Source organism: Equus asinus, chromosome 5, assembly GCF_041296235.1.
Source record: "Equus asinus isolate D_3611 breed Donkey chromosome 5, EquAss-T2T_v2, whole genome shotgun sequence".
Lineage (NCBI taxonomy): Eukaryota > Metazoa > Chordata > Mammalia > Perissodactyla > Equidae > Equus > Equus asinus.
This window is the reverse complement of record NC_091794.1, coordinates 5,345,247-5,370,137: the sequence shown is the minus strand read 5'-3', so window position 1 is coordinate 5,370,137 and position 24,891 is coordinate 5,345,247. Positions and strand designations below refer to the sequence as shown.

At 40.0% G+C, this 24,891-nt stretch overlaps 1 protein-coding gene across 5 annotated transcripts in view; it reads right to left on the bottom strand.

Annotated features, from left to right (window-relative positions):
• Window positions 1-2,482: 2,482 nt before the first annotated feature.
• The window catches only part of ADGRG7 (adhesion G protein-coupled receptor G7), a 59,346-nt gene continuing 36,937 nt past the window's right edge, over window positions 2,483-24,891 (bottom strand). Inside the window, exons 12-17 of one of the 5 annotated variants that reach the window (XM_070508564.1) lie at window positions 21,292-21,635; window positions 20,519-20,615; window positions 14,280-14,435; window positions 12,054-12,210; window positions 5,934-6,239; window positions 2,483-5,347 (exon numbers count right to left, since the gene is read on the bottom strand). In XM_070508564.1, coding sequence (XP_070364665.1) covers window positions 5,979-6,239; window positions 12,054-12,210; window positions 14,280-14,435; window positions 20,519-20,615; window positions 21,292-21,635 — 1,015 coding nt within the window. In that variant the 3' untranslated portion in view covers window positions 2,483-5,347; window positions 5,934-5,978. Of the gene's footprint in view, window positions 6,240-12,053; window positions 12,211-14,279; window positions 14,436-20,518; window positions 20,616-21,291; window positions 21,636-24,891 lie in introns of all 5 variants that reach the window. The other 4 variants (XM_070508566.1, XM_070508565.1, XM_014853313.3 and 1 more) reach the window with 4 other exon arrangements.

The following is a 24,891-nucleotide window of genomic DNA, read 5'->3' as shown; positions in this document are numbered from 1 at the left end:
CTTCCACGTGTAACAAAGCTCTCCTGGAAGAAGATAAGAAGCAGACCCTGGTTCCCTGGGAATTATAGTTGTAAGAGAAAACAGCATTAGATCACACCACTCTGCTTTGCTTTTATTTTTTTCTTCTTCTTTGTTAAAAAGTTAACATATTAAGCAATGGGATTTTTCAGAAACATGATCAATAGCTCGCAAAACGGATTTGTAACCTATTTCTACTTTTTGAAATATTTCACAAATCAGGACTTGAAAAACTAACTCCAAAGTTCATAAATTGCTATTGGGAGTATAAAATGGTTCAACCACTTTGGAAAATGGTTTAGCAATTTCTTATAAAGTTAAATATACACTTACTCTATGACTCCGCAATTCCACTGCTAGAGAAAAGAAAACCACACAAAGGCTTGTATAAGAATGTTTATATCAGTTTTATTTATAGTTTCAGAACTTGGAAATGACCACATGCCCATCAACTGGTGAAAGCATAGACAAAATGTGGTCTACCCAAACAACTGAATTCTACTCAGCAATAAAAAGAAGCCAACCACTGATACAACAACATGGATAAATCCCAAAAACATTATGCTGAGTGAAAGAAGCCAGACTCGAAAGAGGACACGATTCCATTTATATGGCATTCTAGAATAGGCAAAACTAGTACATGATAACAGAAAGCAGATCAGTGGTTGCCTGGGGCTGGGCATGGAGGACGGTTTAGCTAGGGAGGGGCTCAAGGGAACGTTATAGGGTGATGGAAATGTTCTTCATCTTGTTTAGGGCAGTGGTTTCAAGGGGTGTATACATTTGTTAAAACTCATCTAATTTTACACTTAAACTGGAAGCTTTTTTTTGGAGAGGAAGAGTGACCCTAAGCTAACACCTGTTGTCAATCTTCCTCCTTTTACTTGAGGAAGAGTGGCCCTGAGCTAACATCTGTGCCCAGCTTCCTCTATTCTGTATGTGGGTTGCTGCCACAGCATGGCTGGTGACTGGTGTAGGTCTGCACCCAGGATTCAAACCCACAAACCTGGGCCACTGAAGCAGAGTATGCTGATCTTAACCACTATGCCACTGGGCTGCCCGCTAAACTGGATGCATTTTGTTGCAGGTAAATTATATATCAATAAAATTAATTTTAAAAGGAAAAAAAAAAAGCAAGCCCCCTACCAAAGCAGACAAAACAGAAAACTAACACCAATAGCCAAAATTAAGGAAAACCACTTTAATATTTTTTTAAAATAGTCTTGAGTGATGCACTTGTGACCCTGAAGTTTCCTGTGGTGCATTACATGTGTGTCTCTGTGTATACACAGTACTGTGTGACTTTGTGGTCACACCGAACTTTACACAGGACTGTTTGCTGTGTGCATGCAGCAAACCAGCAGGCACGGATGTGAACAGGTTGTGTTTCCAAGTGCCATTGCCTTTCTGTTGATTCGAATAGTTGCCTTCTCATTTGGTAATATACCCAGGAGGAAATCTTCAAGAAAACTATCAATGCCAATTTCAAGTAGTGATGGAATAACTGTGTTTTTCCCAAGAAATGTTTGTTTGTTTGTTTGTTTGTTTAATTGTTAAGAGATATGTGACTCATGTGATCATGCCTCCCGATTTATATTGGGTGTGGGGAAGCTCACGGTCTGGTCTGCGGCCCACTCCTAGCAACAATGCAAGACCATATGACGTGCTTCTTGGGTACTAATCTCATCCCTGGTTTCTTACTTTTTGCTCCTAGGATTATTTTCCCTTCCTCCTGATTTCCTTACTTAGTTTTTTAGCAACTTTTATATACTTTTTTCAAATACACATTTTAATAGGTTACCTATACGTAAATAAAGTAAGATACATGATGCTTATGTAACACTACTTTGAATCTCTGGGTTTTTTGTGTGTATTAAGAGGTAGTTGCTAATAAAACTTCTCTGTTCTCCAAGGTTTAGTGTTTTATTTTTAAGAAAAGGTGGATGAACACAAAGAGACAGAAACATATTTGAGAGCAAAAAATAACTTTGACATGGAACCCCACCCAACTGCTGTGGGATATAATGAAGGGTTAGCGATGTCCTGTGTCTGTGGTACATGATTTATTTGGCCTCACTTGGCATATTTATGCCCCTGTTCTTCATTTTAGAAGTTTCTATATAATACCTAACATATTCCCTAACACAAAATGAAAAATACTCTGCATGTATAAGGATATATAAATTCAAAAAAATGCTAAATGCTCTATACATCTTTTGGATATTTTGAATCAAATGCAGAGTGAGCATTTGATTATATTAAAGAGAGGGAAAAAAATAAACCAGGGGAAAATATTTTCACCAAATGCAATAATTAAAGGGCTAATAACTATAATAGAAAAGAACTCATACAAATTTATGAGAAAAAATAACAATAGCTCAATTGGTAAATGGACAACGCATACAAATAACTGAGAAATAAGATACCAAAGTAAACAAGTATATAAAAAATGTTTATGGTATAATGACGATAACGTTTTAAATTAGCGCAACATCTTCAAAGAATATAGTAATATATACAAGGAAGCTAAACAAATGTCTATACCTTTTGACGCATTTTATCCTAATCCTGAGAGTTTATCTTAGGGAAATAATTAGGAAGAAAGGAAATATATATGTACCAGTTTATTTATCTTGTGTCACTACAATATTAAAATTGAAATGATACAGATATCCAATAATAGAACAACTTAGTATCTTATGCTATGTTATGCAGTCATTAATTATTATAAGCACTGCATAAATGGGTAATTGCAGGTGAAAATCAGAATAAAATTTCATTTACGATAATTACAGTTATTTAAATTCTTATGTAGTCAAACAAAGAGCGTAAAGGAACATGGGTAAACAGACTATTGATAGGTTAGAGAATTATAGTTTTGCTTTTTTAAAAAATATACTTGGTGACTATCTTCTAAAGTTGTTATAACAGAGTTAGCACAGTGTTTTAAAACTGTCAATAGGAATAGAAGGCAGTTTCCTCTTAGGCACCTTGCTCCCCTCCCCACCTCGTCCCCAGGGTGGACCAAATCCCATGGCTCTGTCTTGGACATCACCTGAGGAGCTAGGTACTGCAGGTCCCAGCATCCCATTAAGGGGTGTCCACAGAACCAGAGAGCTCCAGGGGTTGACAGGCTGGGATGACTCAGCTGGCACTTTTGGCTCAGGTTTCCCAAATGTTTGCAAAGAATGCCAAGCTCTTCTGAAAGAGGCAAAGACAAACTGATAGCAGTGAGCTTGAGAATGATCTCCCCTTGTTGGCAACAGAAAAAAAGAGGCAAGATAAACTTCAAAATGGGAAGAATAGGAGAAAAAGCAGTCCAGACTCTGACAATAAACAGGGAGCTCTGACCTGTCAGTTAAGACCCAGGAAAGGAAATCCAAATTGCCCAAGGACACTACATGTGCTGCCACAACCAACAAGGCTGTAGGAAACAACACACAAAATAAATCAGAAGCACAGAAAGGTAGTCCCACACAACATCGGGAAACCCAGCTCTGCAGTACTCTGAGTCTCCTTGTCCTGCAATTTTCTTTTTAAGTAAGTCACCCTTCTACTCCTAGTCCCCATCCTTGCTCCTCAACTTCCAAGGTGCCAAATAATTTCTTGCTCTTCTTACTCACCCCATTCAAACCCTCTGCAGACAAGCATCTAATAGGCTTCCTCAGAGTAAGAGAAATAATAGATGGGCCTTAAAGTGGTTCTTTTTCCAGGAAGGTATTTGTATTATGTCAGGAGTTGTAGTGGAAGCACCTTAACGTTTTGCTGCCAGCTTCCCATCCTTAGTGTAACTGTCCAGGACATCCTGTCCACCAGGTTGCCCCCATCCCTCCACTTCACGGTAAGTATGTAATCCAGGCTGGACCAATATTCTCTGAACACAGTGCCTATGGGCACATGACCAAGCAGAGTGTGCCAGGCCCTTGGTCCTTTACTCTCCCTGCCCCTGCTCTGCTCTTTATCACAGGGGACCGAGCCCCCCAGGTTCCTGCTTAACTGGCTCTGGCTTGCTGCAGCCAATGGGACACACCGATGGGAGGTTGCAGGGCAGGAGGAAGGGGAAGCCAATGGCCAGTTTCCAGCAATGTGATCCCAATTTGAGAATGAAGCCAACACAGAAGCACAAAGAGCCAGGAAACGGGGAGAGAAAAAGAATCTTGACACATTCTTTGAACTACTTGCATTTGAACTCTAGACTTAAAGTCAGCATTATCATATATTTTGTGTCCCAAACCAGGACACTTTTGAGAGTAAAAGAGGCTGCTAGTAATACTGAAGTCAGGACAGCAGCACAAATTAGGACTGGCCCAGGCAGCCAGAACATGCAGTCACCCTACCTAAAACCCACTGGCCTTTGGACTTTACAATTAATTGAGTCATTAAATTCTCTTTGACCTTTGACCTAATTTGAGTTGGCTCTCTAACATTAAACTAACAAATTCCCGACGAGTGCAGGAGGTAAAGGCTTCAATCAATAGTACTCTTTCTGAGTGGCAGCATTTTGGGGTAGGTAGGGGAACATCAATGCCCGCCTGATGTGGCCTCCGTGACACGCACATGGAGCTGCACATTGAGGGAACAGCCATTCCAGGAACATTCTGTGGAATTTTAGTTGCTATACCCCCAAGAGTGCTGAGAAAAGTGCAAAGAAAACTAACATTCCCAAGGAACACATGTACTCCACCCTCAGGCTAAATGTGGCTCTTTGGTGACTTTTTTTTCCACGTTTAAGGTGGCCCTTACTTAAGGTTTATTTTCACCTGAATGTAAATTTGAGGACATAGAGTAGACAGCACATCTTGTAATTCTCCCAGCGTCCAGCCCCTATCCAGGAAGAGCACTATAGCACACTGAAAACACTGACCTCTGAGGGCTGCCTTTCTTCTTGATCTCCCCTTTACTTTTTTCCGTTATCCTGTAAGGTCTCAAGTACACTGCAGATGAAATAGGCTCTTGGCTTGCCTAGGAATCCAACAGTCGTTTACAACCTTTCTTCAAAAAAGCACATGTTCTTGAGGGTGTGGTGAGGAGCGTCTGCCACAGCTCACGTGACATTTGTTAGTCCCTTAGTTCAGGGCACTCACAGCAGCTGCCTAATTCATGACAAAACAGACACAGCAATTCAAAGGCTTTGCCTCCTCAGTCCAGTGGGAGTGCTCCCCACCCCAGTGAAGGTCATTTTTTATTTAGGAAGCCATTCATCATTCAAGTGTTTGAAATTCCGTGAGCACTTAGATCTTTTAAAAGCCACAAGGCGTGATTGTGACAAACTTTTCATTTTTTGAGTCTCAGTGTCATTTCATCAATAAAAGGACAGATGTATCAAGAACTGTAAAGAAATAATCAGAGGGTTTAGTAACCAGACAGCTGATCTTTCTAAGTCTCACTGCCCATTTCCCATACAGCCAATTCCTCTGGTCACAAAACCTGCTTTTATTTTTTTTTAACAGAAAAAAATATCCCTTTCCAGGTTAAATTGCTGCAAAATTCTTAGTTGGAAATAAAACCATGAGCACATACAAATTTAAAATATTCAGAGAGCAAAAGTATGATACATACAAGCAATTCCTCACAGTGTTCATTTTGTTCTGGAAGGTAAATTTTTCTCTTCATGTCCTTTTTAGTAAATTGTAAAAGAATTGGTTTAGGTTCTACATTTTTATTAAAGTTTGTCATATAGACTTTATGATATAAGGAGCAATGATAATCTTGAGTTATCTTGAATGCTGGGTGGAATTCTTCACCTCATTTGGGTAAGAATCTATTGAGTAATAGAAAAATTACCAAATCCATTATCCCTGATGATAATAAACAACAAGTCTTACCTGATTCTTAACCTTGAGCAAAATATATTGAGGGAGAATTTCTGGGAAGCCTCGGTAATAAAGGAAGGAAATAGAAAACACAAAACTCACATGCGTTGAATAAAAGAGGACCACAAAGGGTAACAGTTTTACGGTCTAGATGCTTGGGTTTTCTTGGTCACTTTCAGAGAGTGTCGTTTCATTGTTAACTAGAGATGGCTCCAGCAGCCTAAAGCGCTCATTTAGGGCTGGCAATGACCTGAGCATGTTATACATCCTGACACGCAGCCTCAGTGGGATCATTGGTGGTAGAGACTTCACTGTCCCAGTGGACGATGACAGCAACTTCAACACTTTGGAAGCTTCGCTCTGGAAGATTTTTGTTCTGACAGTGTAGACGATAAAAATTTGCAATCCCTGGGAGATAGAATGAAAGCTTAATGTTAGGTAAGTGTTGAGATCTCAGAGAATCAGGGAAGAGATTGTATTTCAGAGAAGGGCCACCCACTCTTCTCATCATGCACAACTCCCCAGTGTGAGTTTACGAGTCAGCAGCTGCTGCCCACTTTTTTGTCTAAGAGGGTTGAGGCAACATTCTTCTCGTGTATGAAGTAATACAGGTAAGTAGCAGAGTTAGAAGACCTGAGTTCAGGTCCTGGTGTGTCACATGTTGGTTGTGTAACTGAGAAGCTTTTTTCCCTCCTGACACCAACCAATTCTGACACGAACTGGATGTCCTACCATTCAATTCAATTCGGACACTAACTACCCAGAGTGGTTACCCTCACTTCAGATGGCAGTCACAAGTATTGGGTCCCCAAGTGACCCACATTTCTGTCCCACCTGGCTACACTGTTAGGGGCTCCCACAACCTGCCTCTCTCTTCAGGTGTGATAATTTCCTACAACCCACAGAACTCAAGAAATAGCTTTACTCACTACCATCAATTTGTTGTAAAGGATACAACTCAGGAACAGCGAAATGGAAGAGGTCAGAGGGCAAGGTATGGGGAAGAGGATGGAGCTTCCATGCCCTCTCCAGGTGTGTCACTCTCTCAGCACCCCCATGTGTTCACCAACCTGCAAACTCTGCAAACTCCTTCATTTAGGGGTTTTTGTGGAGGTTTCATTACATAGGCATGATTGACCAAATCAGTGCCATTGATGATTGACTCAATCTTCAGCCCTTCTCCCCTTCCTGGAGATTGGAGGTGGGACTGGAAGTTCCAAACTTCTAAACAAGGCTTTGTGTTCCTGGCTACCAGCCTCCCTCCTGAAGCTATCTGGGGGCCCCAGCCACCAGTCATTCATTAGCATACAAAAGACACTCCTATCACTCCAGAGATTCCAAGGATTTTAGGAGTTATGTACCAGGAACTGAGGACAAAGACCAGATATTTATTTTTTAGTATACCACAGTAACTTTGCTCTTCTCCTAACATCTCTTATCTTCAATTTTCTAAAGGGGCAGATTGACTATGGGTTACCTAATTCTTCTTCCAGTTCTAACATCCTATGATTCTACATTTCTTGGAGTTTTAGTAACAAAATTAGAAATTTAGTGCATTTAAAGACAAAAAAATTTTTTTAAGAACTCCTATTCATTGCTTTTCTGTACTTTACGTAGGAAGACCAGATGTGCATGAGGAATCAACACACAAAAGACTGTGTACTATTTTCTATACATTTTTAACATAAAAAAATACAACTTATTGAAATCAGATACTTGTTTTTCATTTAATCTCCATCATTTAATCCTTCTCATTTATTTTGATTTTATTTTTTTGCTGAGGAAGATTCACCCTGAGCTAACATCAGTTGCCAATATTCCTTTTTTCTTTTTATGTGAGCCACCACTGCAGCACAGCCACTGACAGATGAGTGGTGTGGCTCTGCGCCCAGGAACTAAACCCTGGCTGCTGAAGCAGAGCATGCCAAACTTAACCACTAGGCCACTGGGGCTGACTCTAATCCTTCTCATTTATCCTAACATCAACCCTATAGAATAAGAGTAACAGATGAGGAAACTATAGCTCAGATAAACCAAGTAACTTGCCTAAGATTATCCAACCAGCAATCAGTAGAGTCTGGAGTTGAACTCATACGTTTGGCTCCAAAACTCCTTTATCCAATATGCTACACTGCCTTTTACTTGTAACTGTAATGAAAAGATATTGTAAAGTGTATTATAGCATCTAAGAGGCCCCTGTTAATTCTTTATTAATATCCTTTGTGATGATGAATAAACAAAAAACAACAATGTATGTTGGAATATATGAGGAAGCCATTTGGTTTAAAACTAATTTGGCCTGACCTTGTTTTTCCAGAAAGCTCTGATGTGGTTTGTTGAGCATGCATTGTACATCTGCTTTAAACATTTACAATGTCCCAAAGCCAAGAATGATGCCCTTAAAGATAGGGATGTTGCCTCCCCTATATCAGAATTTCTTTAAGGATAAGCATTTCTTCCCAGAAACTAAGGATTAAATACCAACCTGCTTTAAATCATCTCATGACCACTGACCTACTGACCACCAACTTGCTGTGCTCACCTTGTAACCACTGACCTGCTGTGCTAGCACAGCATCTCACGACAGTAGTAAAAGAGAGACCAATCCTTCTCAAACTCTTCCAAAAAACTGAAAAGGAAGGAAAGCTTCCAAATTCATTTTAGGAGAATAACATTTACTGAAGCCAGACAAAGACACCACAAGAAAAGAAAATTGCAGGCCGATATCCCTGATGAACATAGATGCAAAAATCCTCAGCAAAATATTAGCAAACTGAATTCAACAATACACTAAAAGGATCATACACCATGATCCAGTGGGATTCATCCCTGGGAGCAAGAATGGTTCAGCATATGCAAATCAATAAATGTGAATCACCACATTAACAGAAAGAAGGGTAAAAATCATGATCATTTCAATAGATGTAGGAAAAGCATTTGACAAAACGCAACATCTGTTCATGAGAAAAACTCTCAACAAATTAAGCATAGAAGGCATATTTCTCAACACAACAAAGACCACATATGACAAACCCACAACTGTTATTAGACTCAATGGTGAAAAGTTAAAAGCCTTTCCTCTAAAACAAGAACAAGACAAAGGTGCACACTCTTGCCACTTCTATTTTAACATAGTACTGTGAGTCCTAGCCAGAGCAATTAGGCAAGAAAAATAAATAAGGGCATCCAAATCAAAAAGAAAGAAGTCAAATTATCTCTGTTTGCAGATGATGTGATCTTATATATAGAAAGCCTAAAAGATGCCACCAAAAAAACAGAACTAATAAATGAATTCAGGAAAGTTGCAGGATAAAAAAAAAATACAGAAATCAGTTCCATTTCTATACACTAACTACAAACTATCTGAAAGAGACATTAAGAAATCAATCCCGTTTACAATAGCATCAAAAACAATAAAACCTTAGAAATAAATTTAACCAAGGAGGTGAAGAACTTGTACACTGAAAACTATATAACACTGATGAAAGAGATTGAAGAAGACACAAGTAAACAGATATCTCATGCTCTTATATTGGAAAAATTAATATTGTGAAAATGTCCATACTACTCAAAGCAATCTAGAGACTCAGTGCAATCTCTATCAAAACTCCAATGGCATTTTTCACAGAAAGAGGAAAAACTATCCTAAAATTTGTATGGAACTACAAAAGACCCTGAATAGCCAATCCTAAGAAAGAACAAAGCTGGAGGCATTACACTTCCTGATTTCAAGATAAAGTATGTAATCCAAACAGTATGGTACTGGCATAAAAACAGGCACATAGACAAGTGGAACAGAATAGAGAGCCCAGACATAAACCCATGTATATACTGTCAACTAATTTTGACAAGGGCAGCAAGAACACACCATGGGGAAAGACAGTCTCTTCAGTAAATGTTTTTGGGAAAACTAACTGTATATCCACATGCAAAAGATTGAAACTGGACCCCTGTCTTACACCTCTCACAAAATTAACTTGAAATGAATCAAAGAGTAAGACCTGAAACCATAAAACTCCCAGAAGAAAACATAAGGAAAAACATCCTTGACATTGGTGTTGGCAATGGTTTCTTGGATAAGACACCAAAAGCACAGGCAAAAGATAAAATAAACAAACAGAACTACATCAAACTAAAGAGCTCCTGCATAGCAAAGGAAACAATAAATTGAAAAGGCAACCTACAGAATGAGAGAAAATATGCACAAGCCATATATCTGATAAGGAGTTAATATCCAAAATATATCAGGAACTCATACAACTCCATAACAAAAAATCAAATAATCCAACAAAAAAAATGGGTAAAGAACCTCAATGGACATTTTTCAAAAGAAGACATACAAATGGCCAATACATACATGAAAAGGTGCTCAACATCATGAATCATTCTGGGAAATGCAAATCAAAACCACAATAACAGGTGTGAGATATCACCTCACACCTGTTAGGATGGCTATTATCAAAAAGAGATAAAAAGAAGACATGGAAGCAGTCCAAGTGCCCATCAACTGATGAGTGGATAAAGAAGATGTGGTGTGTATATATGTACACACACACACACACACACACACACACACACACACACTGGAATACTACTCAGCCATAAAAATGACAAAATCGTGCCATTTGCAACACTATGGGTAAACCTTGAGCGTATTATGTTAAGTGAAATAAGCCAGACAGAGAAAGACAATGCATGATTTCACTCATATGTAGAAGATAAACACATGGATAAAGAAAACAGATTAGTTGTTACCAGAGGGGAAGGGGGTTGAGGGGTGGGCAAAAGGAGTACAAGGGCACATATATATGGTGACAGATAAAAATTAGACTATTCGTCATGAGCACAATGCAGTCTATACAGAAACTGATAATAATGTATACCTGAAATTATGCAATGTTATAAACTATTATCCCCTTAATAAAATAATTGAGAAAAAAGGAGATAAAAAATATTGGTGAGGATGTGGAGAAAAGGGAACCCTTATATACCACTGGTGAGACTGGAAATTGGCACAGTCATTATGGAAAACAGAATCGTGGTTTCTCAAACACTTAAAAATTGAACTACCATACAATCCATCAATCCCACTCCTGGGTGTATATCTGTAGCAATCGAAATCAGTATCTCAAAGAGATATCTACACATCCCTGTTCATTGCAGCATTATTCACAATAGCCAAGATACAGAAACAAGCTAAATGTCCTTCGACAGACAAATGAAAAAAGAAAAATATGTGGTGTGTACAACACACACACACACACACACACACACACGAATATTATTCAGCCATAAAGAAGAAGCAAACCCTGTGATTTGTGACAAAATGGATGAACCTGGAGGGCATTATGCTAAGTGACATAAGCCAGACAGAGAAAGATAAATACCATATGGTATCACTTATATGTGAAATCTTAGGGGAAAAAATTCAATTTCATAGAAACAGAGAATAGAATGGTGGTTGCCAGGGGCTGGGGGAGAGGTAAATGGGATAATGTAGGTCGAAGGGTACAAATTTTCAGTTACATGAAGAATAAGTTGAGGGTCTAATGGAACGCATAGCAACTGTAGTTAATAATATGGTATCATATACTTGAAAACTGCTATTAAGCGTTCTCACCACAAAATAAAGTTAACTACGTGGGGTGATGGATGTGTTAGTTATTCTGATCTTGGTAATCATTCCACAATGTATGTGTTTATCAAATCATCACACTGCACACTTTATACAATTCTATTTGTCAACTATTCCTCAATGAAGTTTTTTTTAAAAGATAATATAAATAATCTTATAAAATTTTGAAAAAAGAAAGAAAAATGTCAGCCCCCCTGGCAGGGGTCCCTGTTCCAGCAATAACTGCAGCATTGCTCACACTGGCCATGGGGAGGAGCTGCCACGACCGTGTTGCATGGGGGAAAAGGAAAGGAGCGGCTTCCAAAGCCAGTTGCTTGACAAAATCTTTTCTGCTCAGAGAAGAGGGACGAACGTGGCCTGACTCTATTGCAGTTATATTCTATGAACTCCAGTCCAGGAAAGGACTTAGTAGGTAAGTGGTAAAGAGTTTTCCTTCCTCTTCCCTCAAAGTGTATTAACAACAGAGTCTCCTGAAGGTAACTAAGCAATGACCTTCAGGGAGTTTTAAAGGGTGAAGACTTTGATCCAGGGTGATATCATTGCCACCCCTGCATGATCTGCTCCTTTCAGACGAATGCACACCATACCTGAGTAGTGTTGAAAAGGCAGAATATGTAGCTGAAGATGATCCTGATGTCATCATCTTCAATTAGCATGAGGTATGACAGAATCCAGGTAATTCCCAAAACAACTACAATAGATAATGTGCTCAGAATCTTCTTTAGGGATGAAGACTTTTTCGTGCTAGGTGAGAGGAAGCAAGAAAGAAAATAGAGTTCATTCAGGTTCTTATATGTTAGGATCAATGTTACCCTTCCCTTGAGAATACATATTTAGCTGCCATATATGCTGTTCATTTAACGATATTATGCTTCAGGCGGAAAAACAATGCTAGACGTATGTCGCTGAATAAAATCTGATTTAGCAAGCTTTATTAAGAAATGTAGTGATATGTGCTTAAAAGCTCAGGCATAAACAGTCCTTTAAATACTATTGCAGGCAAATTTCACAAACAATTGACTTTTTCTTTGAACGAAATTTTATTCTAGTGATTATTCCTACTGGATCAGCCATTGAGAAATTTCTTTTTGGGGGCATCTGGGACCTTCTCACGTCATAGGTTGATATGAGAATGAAAAGTTATGAAAGCGCAGAGTTAGCTTCTTCCCTCTCATGCTAAGTCCATATCCCTGGAATCTGGGCTTGGCCACATGGCTTACTTTGACCAATGGAACATCAGCAATTGCTCTACAAACAGCCTTGAAAGCATTTCGCTCATTAGAGCTTGCCTTCTCTTATTGCTCCTTGGAACCCTGAAACCACTATGTTAAGAAGCCTGGACTAGTCTAATGGCCAGGTGAGAGAGCAGATGGAGCAGAGATGAGTTTTCCCAACTCAGCAGCTCCCACTCAAGACTAACCAACCACCAACCACCAACCACCGGGCATGAAAGTGAGTCATCCTAGGTTATCCATTTGCGTTCAAGCCAGCCAAGATCAGAACAACCACCAGACCAACACTCAAACATATGACCAATAATGAATATTTGTCATTCTAATCCTTTAAATTTGGGGATGATTTCTTATGTAGCAAAAGCTAACTGATACATGGAAGATAATTTGTTAAACAATTAAATTATAACCTGTTCTTCACTGTAACAGCCAATTTCAGAACCATGAACTATCAACAAAAACTTAGAAATACAAATTTGTCTAATGTCTGTGGCCAAAATGATACTGTTTTGTGTAAAGGAAATATAACCTAATTTGCAACTAGGCTAAGAAGATTTCGCCAAGGTTTTTCTGTGTTGCTAATAAAACATAGGTTTGAATGATTATCAGTGATAGTCTTTTCCCAATATTTCCTTCAATATGGACTATCATTCATATAGGAAAGATAGTACTTACTCTTAATCGGTAAAGTACGTATTTAAGGTTATATTCCCACTAACTAAGGATGGTTGTTTTCACTCATCTGTTCATACCCAAAGGATCCATTTGGCGACCAAGAAAGCTCATAGATGTGCTGATAGTAAATCTACTTGGGTTAAGCAGAACCTTCTAGAACTAACCCTGAACTCATAGCTTCCTTAAAACTGTATTCTAGACAATCTGTGCTGTGGGAGATGGGGGGTGTGTGCATGTGTGTGTGTATGTTTAATAGTTTCTTTCTTTGTCTCTCCAACTGAGAGCTCTCTCTGTGTACCAGGGATGACAATGACAATGCTTGTTGGGGTCAGAAAAGTTATGGAAAGGAGAGGAGCAGTCCACATTGGAACTGATGAACCAGACAGCACACACCCCATCTGTAGGGAATGTGGGCTCAGTGTTGCCAGACAATCCGACTTTTTTCAGGAGAAAATACAATTTTTAAGTGAAATCTCTCAATTTTTATACTTTTGCAGCTAATTAAAAAAATTGAAAGCTACTAGTTTCTAAAATGAAAATACAGTCACCAGCATCTCCTCACAGCCGTCTCATTTCCCTAATTATTCAAATCTGTTTCTTCAGTATTTGGGATTGGGAGGAAACATTTTTTTTCTTGAAGTTTTTGGGTTTAGTTTTCAGCTGCTCTCATATAGCACAAACGTGTGCTATGTAATGCAGGAGACCCACAGTGTAGCGTTGGTGTTGGAGGAAGAGAAGATCCACCTTCTGAGGCAAAGTTTGAGAGAAAATCTGTCCTGCAAACCACGTATCCTTGCCACCATCCCGGAGCCTGAGCACTCTTCTAGGAACTGTGGACGCACTACAGTGCGGTCTGACGCATTAGACAAGTCCCGCCTGGCAGCCCCCAGTCGCTGGGCATCTCACCTTGTCAGATTCTGGTTGTTCTTCCACAGCACTTTGACCACAATGATAACAAATATAACAATGTTGCTGATGAGGATAATGGTCACAGGTACAATGAATGACCACAGCAATGGACTTGCTAGCAAACCAGTGCTTTCTGGGACTGCTAGCCAGCAGCTATGGAGAGGAAAGAAATGATTTCAGCAGACTAAGAAAGGCGTAGATACTAGTGCTCTACGCCATTAACATTACTGACATTCACTCGAGTGAAGGACCTGCTAAAAGTCAGTATCCCTTTGCATTCTATATATTTGAGACGACTTTCAAGAATTCAACCCAGTAGAACAATGGAATGTATTGGTTCTGCCATATTCCTCTATGGGGCATTGTAGGCTAGTGGAAAGAAAACAGTTTCTGAGTCAGGCAGTCCTGAATTTAAATGTCACTGTCACTTACTAGGTGCCTGACTTTAAGCAAGTGATTGTTTTATTTTTGATATTTTATTTATTTTATTTTAATGTTGTATTTTATGTATTTATGTATTTAAAATATGTAAAAATAGTTTAATATTTTATTTTATGTAACACATCCAGATGGCTCAAATTTTACAAGGTACAAATCATCGTGGAGAGAAAAGATCCCTCATACAACTACTCCTAGTCATCCTGTTCCTGTCTCCAATGGTAATCGTGTTTCTTGTGTATTCTTCCAGATTAGGCTATGCATACACCAGTGAATGTAGGGTTTTTTCCTGATTTTTAAACGAGTGATAACATATGATATGTCTATACCTTACTCAACAACGTATTGTGGAGATCATTCCATATCAGAATATAAAGATTGTCTTCAGTATTTTTTACAGCTGCATATTATTCCAGTATTTTGTTATACCATAAATTATTTAAACAGTCTCTTATTAATGGGAATTTTTAAAAGTTTAATGTTTAAAAAGTATTTGGATAGTTGTTCAGCCTCTTTTCATCCGTTTTGCGGGGTTGTGTTTGCTCTTGGTAGTGGTGGCTTTCGTGGTGTTTTTTTCATCTGTGAGGTGTAGTATTCAACTCCTGGCATTGTTGTAAGAATTAATTCACTTAGTTAATAAGTATTACAGAGTACACGCTATGTGCCAGACGCTATCCTAGATACCAAGATACTAGCAGTGAACAGCAAAACAAAAATCTCTTCTTTAGTGAATTCATTCTAGTGCAGAGACACGGAGAAAACTAACAAATAAATGAAATATACTGTATGTCAGGTGGTGACAAGTGCTGTGGAGAGAAATGAAGCAGGTAATGAGGGCAGGTATCGCGATGAAATGTATATGTACCTGGGTGTGTGTACGTGTGTGTGTACGCATGGGGCAGTTTCATTTTAAACAGAGTGGTCAAGAAGAGCCTCATGGAAAAAAGTGATATTTGAGCAAATATGTGAAGGAGATGAAGGGGAAGAGTGTTCCAGACAGAGGGAACAGCAAGTGCAAAGGCCCTGAGTTGAGAGCTTAGGGAAAGCAAAGACGGCAGTGTGGCTAGAACCAAGTAAGGAGATGAGATCAGTGAAAAGAGGCAAATTATATCGGGGCTTTATAGGTGATTGCATGTGCTCTCAGCCAGCGAGGAGAAACCTGACATGATCTGTCTTGAGTGTTAAAAGTCTCACTCTAGCTCGATGCAGTGATAAGCAAGAGCAGAGGCAAAAGCAGGAAATCAGCTGGGATTCTATCGCCATAATCTGGGGCTTGGACCAGGGGAGGAGGTGTTAAGAAACAGTCTGATTCGTGGTATATTTAAAAGTAAAACAAAAGGATTTATTGCTAGGTCGGATGTGAGAAGTAGAAGAATTAAGGGTGACTCCAAAGTCTTTGGCTTGAGTAGCTGGAAGGATGGAATTACCTTCCACTGAGATGGGGAAGATGATGACAAGAGCAGGTTTAGGAGGGAAGACCAGGAGATGTTCTATTAGATAGTCAAGGGGAGAGGTCAGGTAGGCATTTGCATATTAATAAAATAACGTGAGAAGCCCTGGCACATCTATGGCATTCAATGAATGTATGTTTCTTTCCCCTGCAGGTAGAACACCATTATTACGAGTCAAAGGATTTCTAAGTTGTTTTGCTTTGGAATGTTGTTAGGATTTAAATTATTAGAAATAATATTTCTTTTTTTTTCTCTCTGCTTTATCTCCTCAAACGCCCCCGTACATAGTTGTATATCTTAGTTGCAGACCCTTCTAGTTGTGGGATGTGGGACACCACCTCAATGTGGCCTGACGAGCGGTGCCATGTCCGTGCCCAGGATCCGAACCCTGGGCCACCGCAGCAGAGCGCGAACTTAACCACTCGGCCATGGAGCTGGCCCCTAGAAATAATATTTCTAACGTGAATGACTAGAAGGAAACTGGGATGATGTTCAAGTCTCTGCAATGAGTTAAAAAATGAAAAAGATTGCCTCCAACCCCTCGACAGATAGGAAAGGCCCATCCTTAGATAAAATGGTGAGTGCGAGCAAGTTTGTCTTTAGGACTTCTGGCTTCCCTTTGCTTTCACCTGTGACTAGAGGACAACCCTCCTGCCCTCCTCCATCTCAAAATCCCCTACACAGAAGAAGTAGGAGGGCGCTTGGCTAAGAATTTAGTGAAAGCCTGCTGAGAATAATTTCAAATCTCTGGAAGCTTCTTTGGTGCCTAAGCAAGTGGCCATCAAATGTTTTCAATGAAAAGTATGGACACGTTTCCTATCCAGGCATAAGCTGGAGTAACAGTTTAAAAGGAGAAGGAAGAACAGAGAAAGGAAATGAACAATCTAACTCTACTGGATAAAGGCAGACTTGCAAATTATGAAACAATTAGATAAATATTTATCCTTATCTGTGTGCGTCTTGAGTTGTTTAAACTTTAGATGATACAATTTCTGAGAATTGCTATTTGTATGATAGACCTCTGTGTGTGTGTGTGGTGTGTGGGATATGTGTGTATGGTGTGTGTGTGGTATATATGTGTGTGGTGTGTGTGTGTGCAGTGTGGTATATTTGTGCGTGGTATATGTGTGTGTGTGCATGGTATATGTGTGTGTGTGTGGTGTGTGTGTGTGTGGTATATGTGTGTGTGTGGTGTGTGTGTGTGTGATATATGTGTGTGTGTGGTATGTGTGTGTGTGGTGTGTGTGTGTGTGTGTGGTGTGTGTGTGTGTGTGTGGTATATGTGTGTGTGTGTGGTGTGTGTGTGTGTGTGGAGTGTGGTATATGTGTGTGTGTGGTATATGTGTGTGTGTGGTGTGTGTGTGTGTGTGTGGTGTGTGTGTGTGTGATATATATGTGTGTGTGGTATGTGTGTGTGTGGTATATGTGTGTGTGGTATATGTGTGTGTGTGGTGTGTGTGTGTGTGAGATATGTGTGTGTGTGGTATGTGTGTGTGTGGTATATGTGTGTGTGTGTGGTGTGTGTGTGTGTGTGTGGAGTGTGGTATATGTGTGTGTGTGTGGTATATGTGTGTGTGGTATGTGTGTGTGTGTGGTATGTGTGTGTGTGTGGTGTGTGTGTGTGTGTGTGGAGTGTGGTATATGTGTGTGTGGTATATGTGTGTGTGTGTGGTATATGTGTGTGTGTGGTGTGTGTGTGTGTGTGTGGTGTGTGTGTGTGTGGTATATGTGTGTGTGGTATGTGTGTGTGTGGTATATGTGTGTGTGGTATATGTGTGTGTGTGGTGTGTGTGTGTGTGAGATATGTGTGTGTGTGGTATGTGTGTGTGTGGTATATGTGTGTGTGTGTGGTGTGTGTGTGTGTGTGGAGTGTGGTATATGTGTGTGTGTGGTATATGTGTGTGTGGTATGTGTGTGTGTGTGTGGTATGTGTGTGTGTGTGTGGTGTGTGTGTGTGTGTGGAGTGTGGTATATGTGTGTGTGGTATATGTGTGTGTGTGTGGTATATGTGTGTGTGTGTGGTATATGTGTGTGTGTGGTGTGTGTGTGTGTGTGTGGTGTGTGTGTGTGTGGTATATGTGTGTGTGGTATGTGTGTGTGTGGTATATGTGTGTGTGGTATATGTGTGTGTGTGGTGTGTGTGTGTGTGAGATATGTGTGTGTGTGGTATGTGTGTGTGTGGTATATGTGTGTGTGTGGTGTGTGTGTGTGTGTGTGTGGAGTGTGGTATATGTGTGTGTGTGTGGTATATGTGTGTGTGGTATATGTGTGTGTGTGGTATATATATGTGTGTGTGTGTGTGGTATATGTGTGTGTGGTATATGTGTGTGTGTGTGGGGGTGGTATGCATACAAATGTCTGTAAGGGTCCTCAGTTACCTCACACGGACAGGGAGACCTGGAAGGCAAATAGGTTTGGACACCCGTGGCCATCAGGAAGTGTGCACTAGGAGGGGACTCCTTACCCCCTCTCGCCTTTGCATTACTTGCAGAGATAGTCATGCTGGATGTGTTCTCATGATAGCCTCTCCCTTTGTTATTCTGAATTTAATAACTCAGATTTCGAGAAACAGACAGCCAAAGAGAGGGATGGCTCCTATGATGAGACCGACCCTTGTAGGTATGGAGTGGGATTTCTAGACTTGAGATTGGAGAGTCGCATGGTGGAGGCTGATCTGACAAACAGCTATGTCCTGAGGTCTGGAGAGCATCATGGGTGGACCTCAGGTGAAGTGCTTAACTCCTTGGTGATTTTGTCATGAAGCATACCATGAAGACAGCTTTAGCATATACAGCACACATGTAAAAATGTTCCCCCTCATGCGTTGTAATTTCCCATGATTACTGCAACCCTTCAGGAAAGTCTGACACAGCCTATATGACAGCGGCACAGAGAATCAGAAGACAGAGCATTGAAGAGGAGTGTGGCCTCCCCGCAGTCACCCCTTAACTGGGTCCTTGCAGAGAGGGCAGTGGGCTGGGGGAACTGGTCAGGGGTTTCAGGTACGACTGGCAGAGCTGGGAGCAGTGGAGGAAACGTGGGATATAGAGGCACCACTGCTGGGAAGATAACTCAGGAAAACCAAAGATGATCCCTCCTCTTTCCAAACGTATCCTGAAGAAATGCGCCCCCAAGGCTGTGTGTGGCGTGGAAGGGGGGGAAGGCTCCAGGATGAGGCAGGTCTTCCTGTTACACAGCTTTCCTCTCCTCCCAGGCTCTGCTGTTCTCAGTCATCTCCGTCTTCCCTAGCACCCAACACTGCACTCGCTCATTTACAGCTCGTGTGAATAAACACACAGCAGTTTCCTTCTCCTGTAGGCTCTTAGAGCAGTAGGTCGAGCTCTGTGCCTGGGTTAGGGCAAGAACTTAACGCGACTTGAAGTGAATTACCTCTCCATGAGATATTTGCATCTGACCCCAATCACCAACTGTGAAATCAAAATTTTAATACTCATTAAAGGAATTTAACCTTACTTAAACAGAGAAAATAGTGCCTGGAGTATTTGCTCCTAAAATCCAGCCGGCAGGCAGCCTCCTATTCTGCAGTTGGTCAGGGTCAGCCCTGGAAGCAAGCAAACACCCCGACCCCACGGCCTTCCCTCGGATGCACTGGCACTTTTCCAAGGGTTTGTTTTGATTTGAGGTGGTTTGGGCCCTCAGGTGGAATCTGGGGCTAAGAATGGTGGGATTATAAACTGAGACGGGAAGTAAATTGAAGAGCAGTTGCCCTTTGGTAGCAGATATACATGGAAAGAGTGCAGCCCGGCTTTCCTCTCTCCCTCCCCACGTGAAAAGCGAACATCATTGTCAGGTACTTCCGTTTCTGACCGTTGGTTGTCCATGCTGGAGTCCCAGGGAGAATCGGCTATGTGAGATAAAGCACCATGAAATGTTCATTATAATCGTATCCACATGGTCTTGGCTCATACGCGTAGACAGTGCTCTTCAATTAGGAAATGTTTTCACACTTGCTGGACCTCTCAGAGTAACCCAGAGCGTGTATTACTCAGTTCTTCCCATTTTCTAGATGAGGAAGGATCATCTAGACGACTACGGATCACACCTATTGTGTCAGTGATTTTCAGACTTAATAGAGGAAGACAAATTTAATATAAGTTCAGATTTGTAAATTTAGAAGGTAATGACTTGCTTTACAAAAGGATTTATTGAAGGAAATGTTCATGTCACCATACTTAAAATACAATGTGTTCTTCGAGAATTTAAAGTGCTTATAATATGACAATTATACAGTGAGATGCATATGTACGGTGACACTTGGACTCAACACCCCTGAATAGTTACACACTTATATCAAAGAAACGGACATTTTTAAACATATAAACTCACATTTGCTCCTGCCGGTAGTGTAACTCCCATTCTGGATCATCCTTGTACTGAGAAAAAATAATTCCCACTGTCAAAGCCACCACTACAGCTGGGACTCCTATGTGATAAAGAGAGGCACAGAATTAATAATTTACCCAAGACTGGGATTAATTATAAAAGAAGAGGAATGAATTATACATCCGATCCTTTTCAGGATGCATTATTCTTTCCACTGTAGACAAGGTAGTAAACGGTCTACAGATGTAGGTCAACAGTGGACACAATTTTTCTGTGTTTCCACTTCTCTTTTAACATTGGCTCTAAGTAACAATCCTATACTATTTCTGATTTCTTTGTAAGTCTTACCACAACTTCCATTCTTAAATGGCCTAATTCCTCTTTCAGTTGAATAAATTTAAATTTAGATATCACTGAAACAATTCTCTTTTGCTGGAACCTAATAAACTTTTAAAATTATTTTTCTTAAAAAGTCACTCTGACTTACTTGAAACATTTCTTTTAAACTAGCTAGAACATTATTTGTGGTCTAAATCTCAAATCAAGTTAACAGAGATGTGAAAGGAAATTAACATCTCGAAGTCAGCTCGTGGTGTACCTAGAAGAGCTGTCTGGATCACATCAGCCTCCTGCATAGGGTGTGAGGTACGACGGCTGGACTTTCCATCTCCCCTCCCTCCAGGCCTTGCACTACTAGGCCTTCAATAGGTGTTTGTGTAAACTAAATGATTTCAACAAAATTAAATTCCCGAGTAAGTGGAGAAGCAAATGCTTACCCCATCCGATTAAAGAGATGAAAAGAATGAATCGTGGCGGAAGAGGCTTCATGGTCCTAATCAGCAGGAAATAGAGTTGAGCAGCACTGAGCCCAGTCCACATGAATGTCCCCAAGAGAAAGTAGTGCAGCAAGGCAGCAAACACAGTGCACGTGGGATTCGAGCTGAAGACAATGTCTTGTCTGGGAATTTCATTATTATTACTGTCAACAGTGCTGACACTACCACTTGTCTCTGAGTTCTTATTGGGGTTTTCAATTCCAGACACAAAGAGGAGGTTGAAAATCAACATTGATGTGCACAGACTCACCAGCACCCAGGTTATTGAGGTTTTCCTGACTTTCCTGAAAATGAATAAGTAAATATAATTAAATAAATAAACGAACGAACTGCAGAAAATAAACTCTAGTGAAACTGTGAGGGAGCAAAGGAATATTATTACCCAATGTCAATCTAGCTGATAGCCCACTGGGCCAGCTGCTAAATCTACCTTCCCAATTACACCAGAAAAGCAGATTTGCCTCTCATGGCATCTCCACAAAGAGGAGCCTTAGCGAAAACAGGCTGATGCGTCCTCCTCAAAACTGTGTCCTAATCAAAGGTGAGAGCTGCTCTCCAGACATGGCCCAGTGAACTGTGCTTCCCAGTATCTGTGCCTGTGTGGTCCCCTTCCAGGACTGGCCTGAGACTTGATTGAACTAAGAGATGCAGCAGAAGGCCTGGCAGCCAGGCCAGCTCCTCCGTTAGACCCAGCTGTGCCCAGGGCCCGTAAGGCTTTCATACTTCCATAGCCCACACAAGGCCTTTTCACCTATAACACGCCCGAGGATGGGTCCTTCATCTGAAGATACCATTTCTGGGTGTAGAACCAAGTGCTCTTTAAAACTGTTTTTTTTTTCTTCTCATATTTACCCACAATCTTTACTAGAAAAGAACAGCCTTTTCTCATTTTGTTTGCAAGCTGGCATTGTTTCCCGGCAGTCTTCAGAAGGCAGTGTGAGTGTGTGTGTGTGTGAGGGTGAGTGTATATGAGTGTGTGTGTGTCTGTGGTGGCCCATGTGTATATTTTCAGATTGGCAGAGAATGCAAGACTGCCCTTAATAAAGCTGATCTCAAATGGGAGATTTGATATTCTGTTTTCTGTGCATATATTCTTTTCCTTAATGTTTAAAGGGAGATATATCTTTAAATATCATCTAATGCCACTACACGGTTCTCTGTATATTATGGTACACAATCCTATATTAATGAAAGTTATAAAATCTCTACTCAGTACCGTCTAAACGATCCTGGATTTTTCAGACTACAAGACCTCTGGGAATAAGTATTTCCCTAGGTTTATTACTGTGCTTGCAGTTCTAACATCTTCAAATACCTTTCTATTTTTAATGTCCCAGAATTTGATGAACAAGTCTGTTTGCCAGTTACATATCCTCTATGATTTCTAACACTCCATCACGACCCTTCTCGGTGTTTGGATTTCCACACTGAATAAAAAGCTTATATTCAAACAGAACTCCATCTATCCTTTTGAGATTTTATTTGAGATTTTCTAGATAATTCAAAATTTCATTGTCTTTGAAAAGTTTAATGACAAGAATTGCAAAAACTAGTCAAAAGAATCCTTTTATATAAAAGTAAAGTTAGTTTCAAATTTTTCTCCAATTTCAAACATAAATTATAATCCACAGGGAATACAGGCTATTTTCAAACAGCCTGGCTTATCTATATATTATTGTACTCTGTGCATTATTATAATGTGCACAGAAATATGTAATATATATAATTATATATGTATATATTATTATTATTGTTATTATATGGGAACCTGTCCATGAACAAAGAAAACAAATTTGATTCAGGATTTAAAAATCGATACAATTTTATTTTTATTTTTGTTTCCTGATAAGTTTTTAGTGACACCTGTGGCAGCAAAACTGTGCTAAGAAATATGTTAATAGAGAATAGAAAAAAAAATCTGATGACAATTGAAAGGAGTGAGATTTTAGGCAAAGAAACTACTTACGCAGCTACTGCAACTTATTCACATGGGACTAATAATTCTCTGTTCAAGTGTGGTGATGGTAGAAATACAAATGAAAGGACAAATAAAGAGCCATTTCATTTTACATGACAGACTTGTAATTACATCTCACCTAATTTTCCGTCAAGGCACTTCCCACAATTTGTAATTGCATATATTTATATAATGTCTGACTTCCCCCTGAGAATGCAAATGCTATGAGAGATGGGAGCTTATCTGTCCGGTCCATCGTTTCATATCAAGCTCCTCACATGCCACTTAGCACATAGTAGCACTCAGTATACAAACTTTAAATGAGTAGCAAGAGACTCATTATGTGCGAGAGGGAAAGAAGAGGAATCAAAGAGAATTCTGACTCTTTAGACAAATGGCTGATTCAAAGTCTGGGGCAGAGAAAGTGAAAGATGTGCCTGGATCATCGGGCCGTGCCTGAAATAAGGAAATGTTTAAGGACTGATAGGGATGTGACAGAGCAACACTAAAGGATTCCCTCTGGCTACACTGGAGAACATACTTCCTTACAAAGGCTTACAGTGACCAAACAGAGAAAGAATGGTCCATTAGAAAATCATTTTCAGCCACTAGTGTAATGTGTTCTAGCAGTGATCATCAGAGAATACCAAAACCACTGAGTAAAAGTTGGGGAACAGGATATTCACACAGTCTCAAAGCATCACCCCGTGGATTACCTCTTCCTTACAATGGGAAAGAATGAACTTTCACAGTGAAGAAATCTGACAGACACCACTTTAAACAAGGAATCAAACTTAACACGCCAATAACGGGACAAACGGACCCCCCGCACTTCTTGCTGGGCCCCACCGGAAAAGACTTAATGATTTAGTGTTCTCATCAAAAATACTTAACCTGTATTTAGCCATGAAGAAAATTTCAGACACATCCTAAGTTGTAGAACATTCTACCTTCTATAAAATAACTGACCTGGACACTTCAAATATTTTAATATCAGGAAAGACCAAAACACACAAACACACAAAAAGCGGAGGAATTATTCTAGGCTAAAGGAGATTGAAGAGATATGAGGACTAAATGAATTGAGGGGGGAAAAACTGAAAATAGCTATAATGGACATTACTGGAACAATTCGAGAAATTTGAATGTCAACTGTATATCAACACTATAACTTTATACTAATGCTAAAGTTCCTGAGTGAGGATAATAGTATTATATTACCTAGGAGAACACCCTTGTTCTTGGAAATACACGTTTAAGGAATTGAGAGATGACAGTCTTGATGCCTACAACTTCCAAAATTTCAGGAAAAATATTTAAAAAGAGACAAAGCAAAATATTAATAATTGGTGAATCTAGGTGAAGGGCATACGGACGTTCAGTGTTCTCTTTCCATTTTTCTATAGGTTTTAATTCTTTTTCTCTTATTTTTTCCCCCTCCTTCTTTTTCTCCCCAAAGCCCCCCGGTACACAGTTGTGTATTTTTAGTTGTGGGTCCTTCTAGTTGTGGTATGTGGGACGCTGCCTCAGCATGGCCCAATGAGCGGTGCCATGTCCACGCAGAGGATCCAAACTGGCCAAAC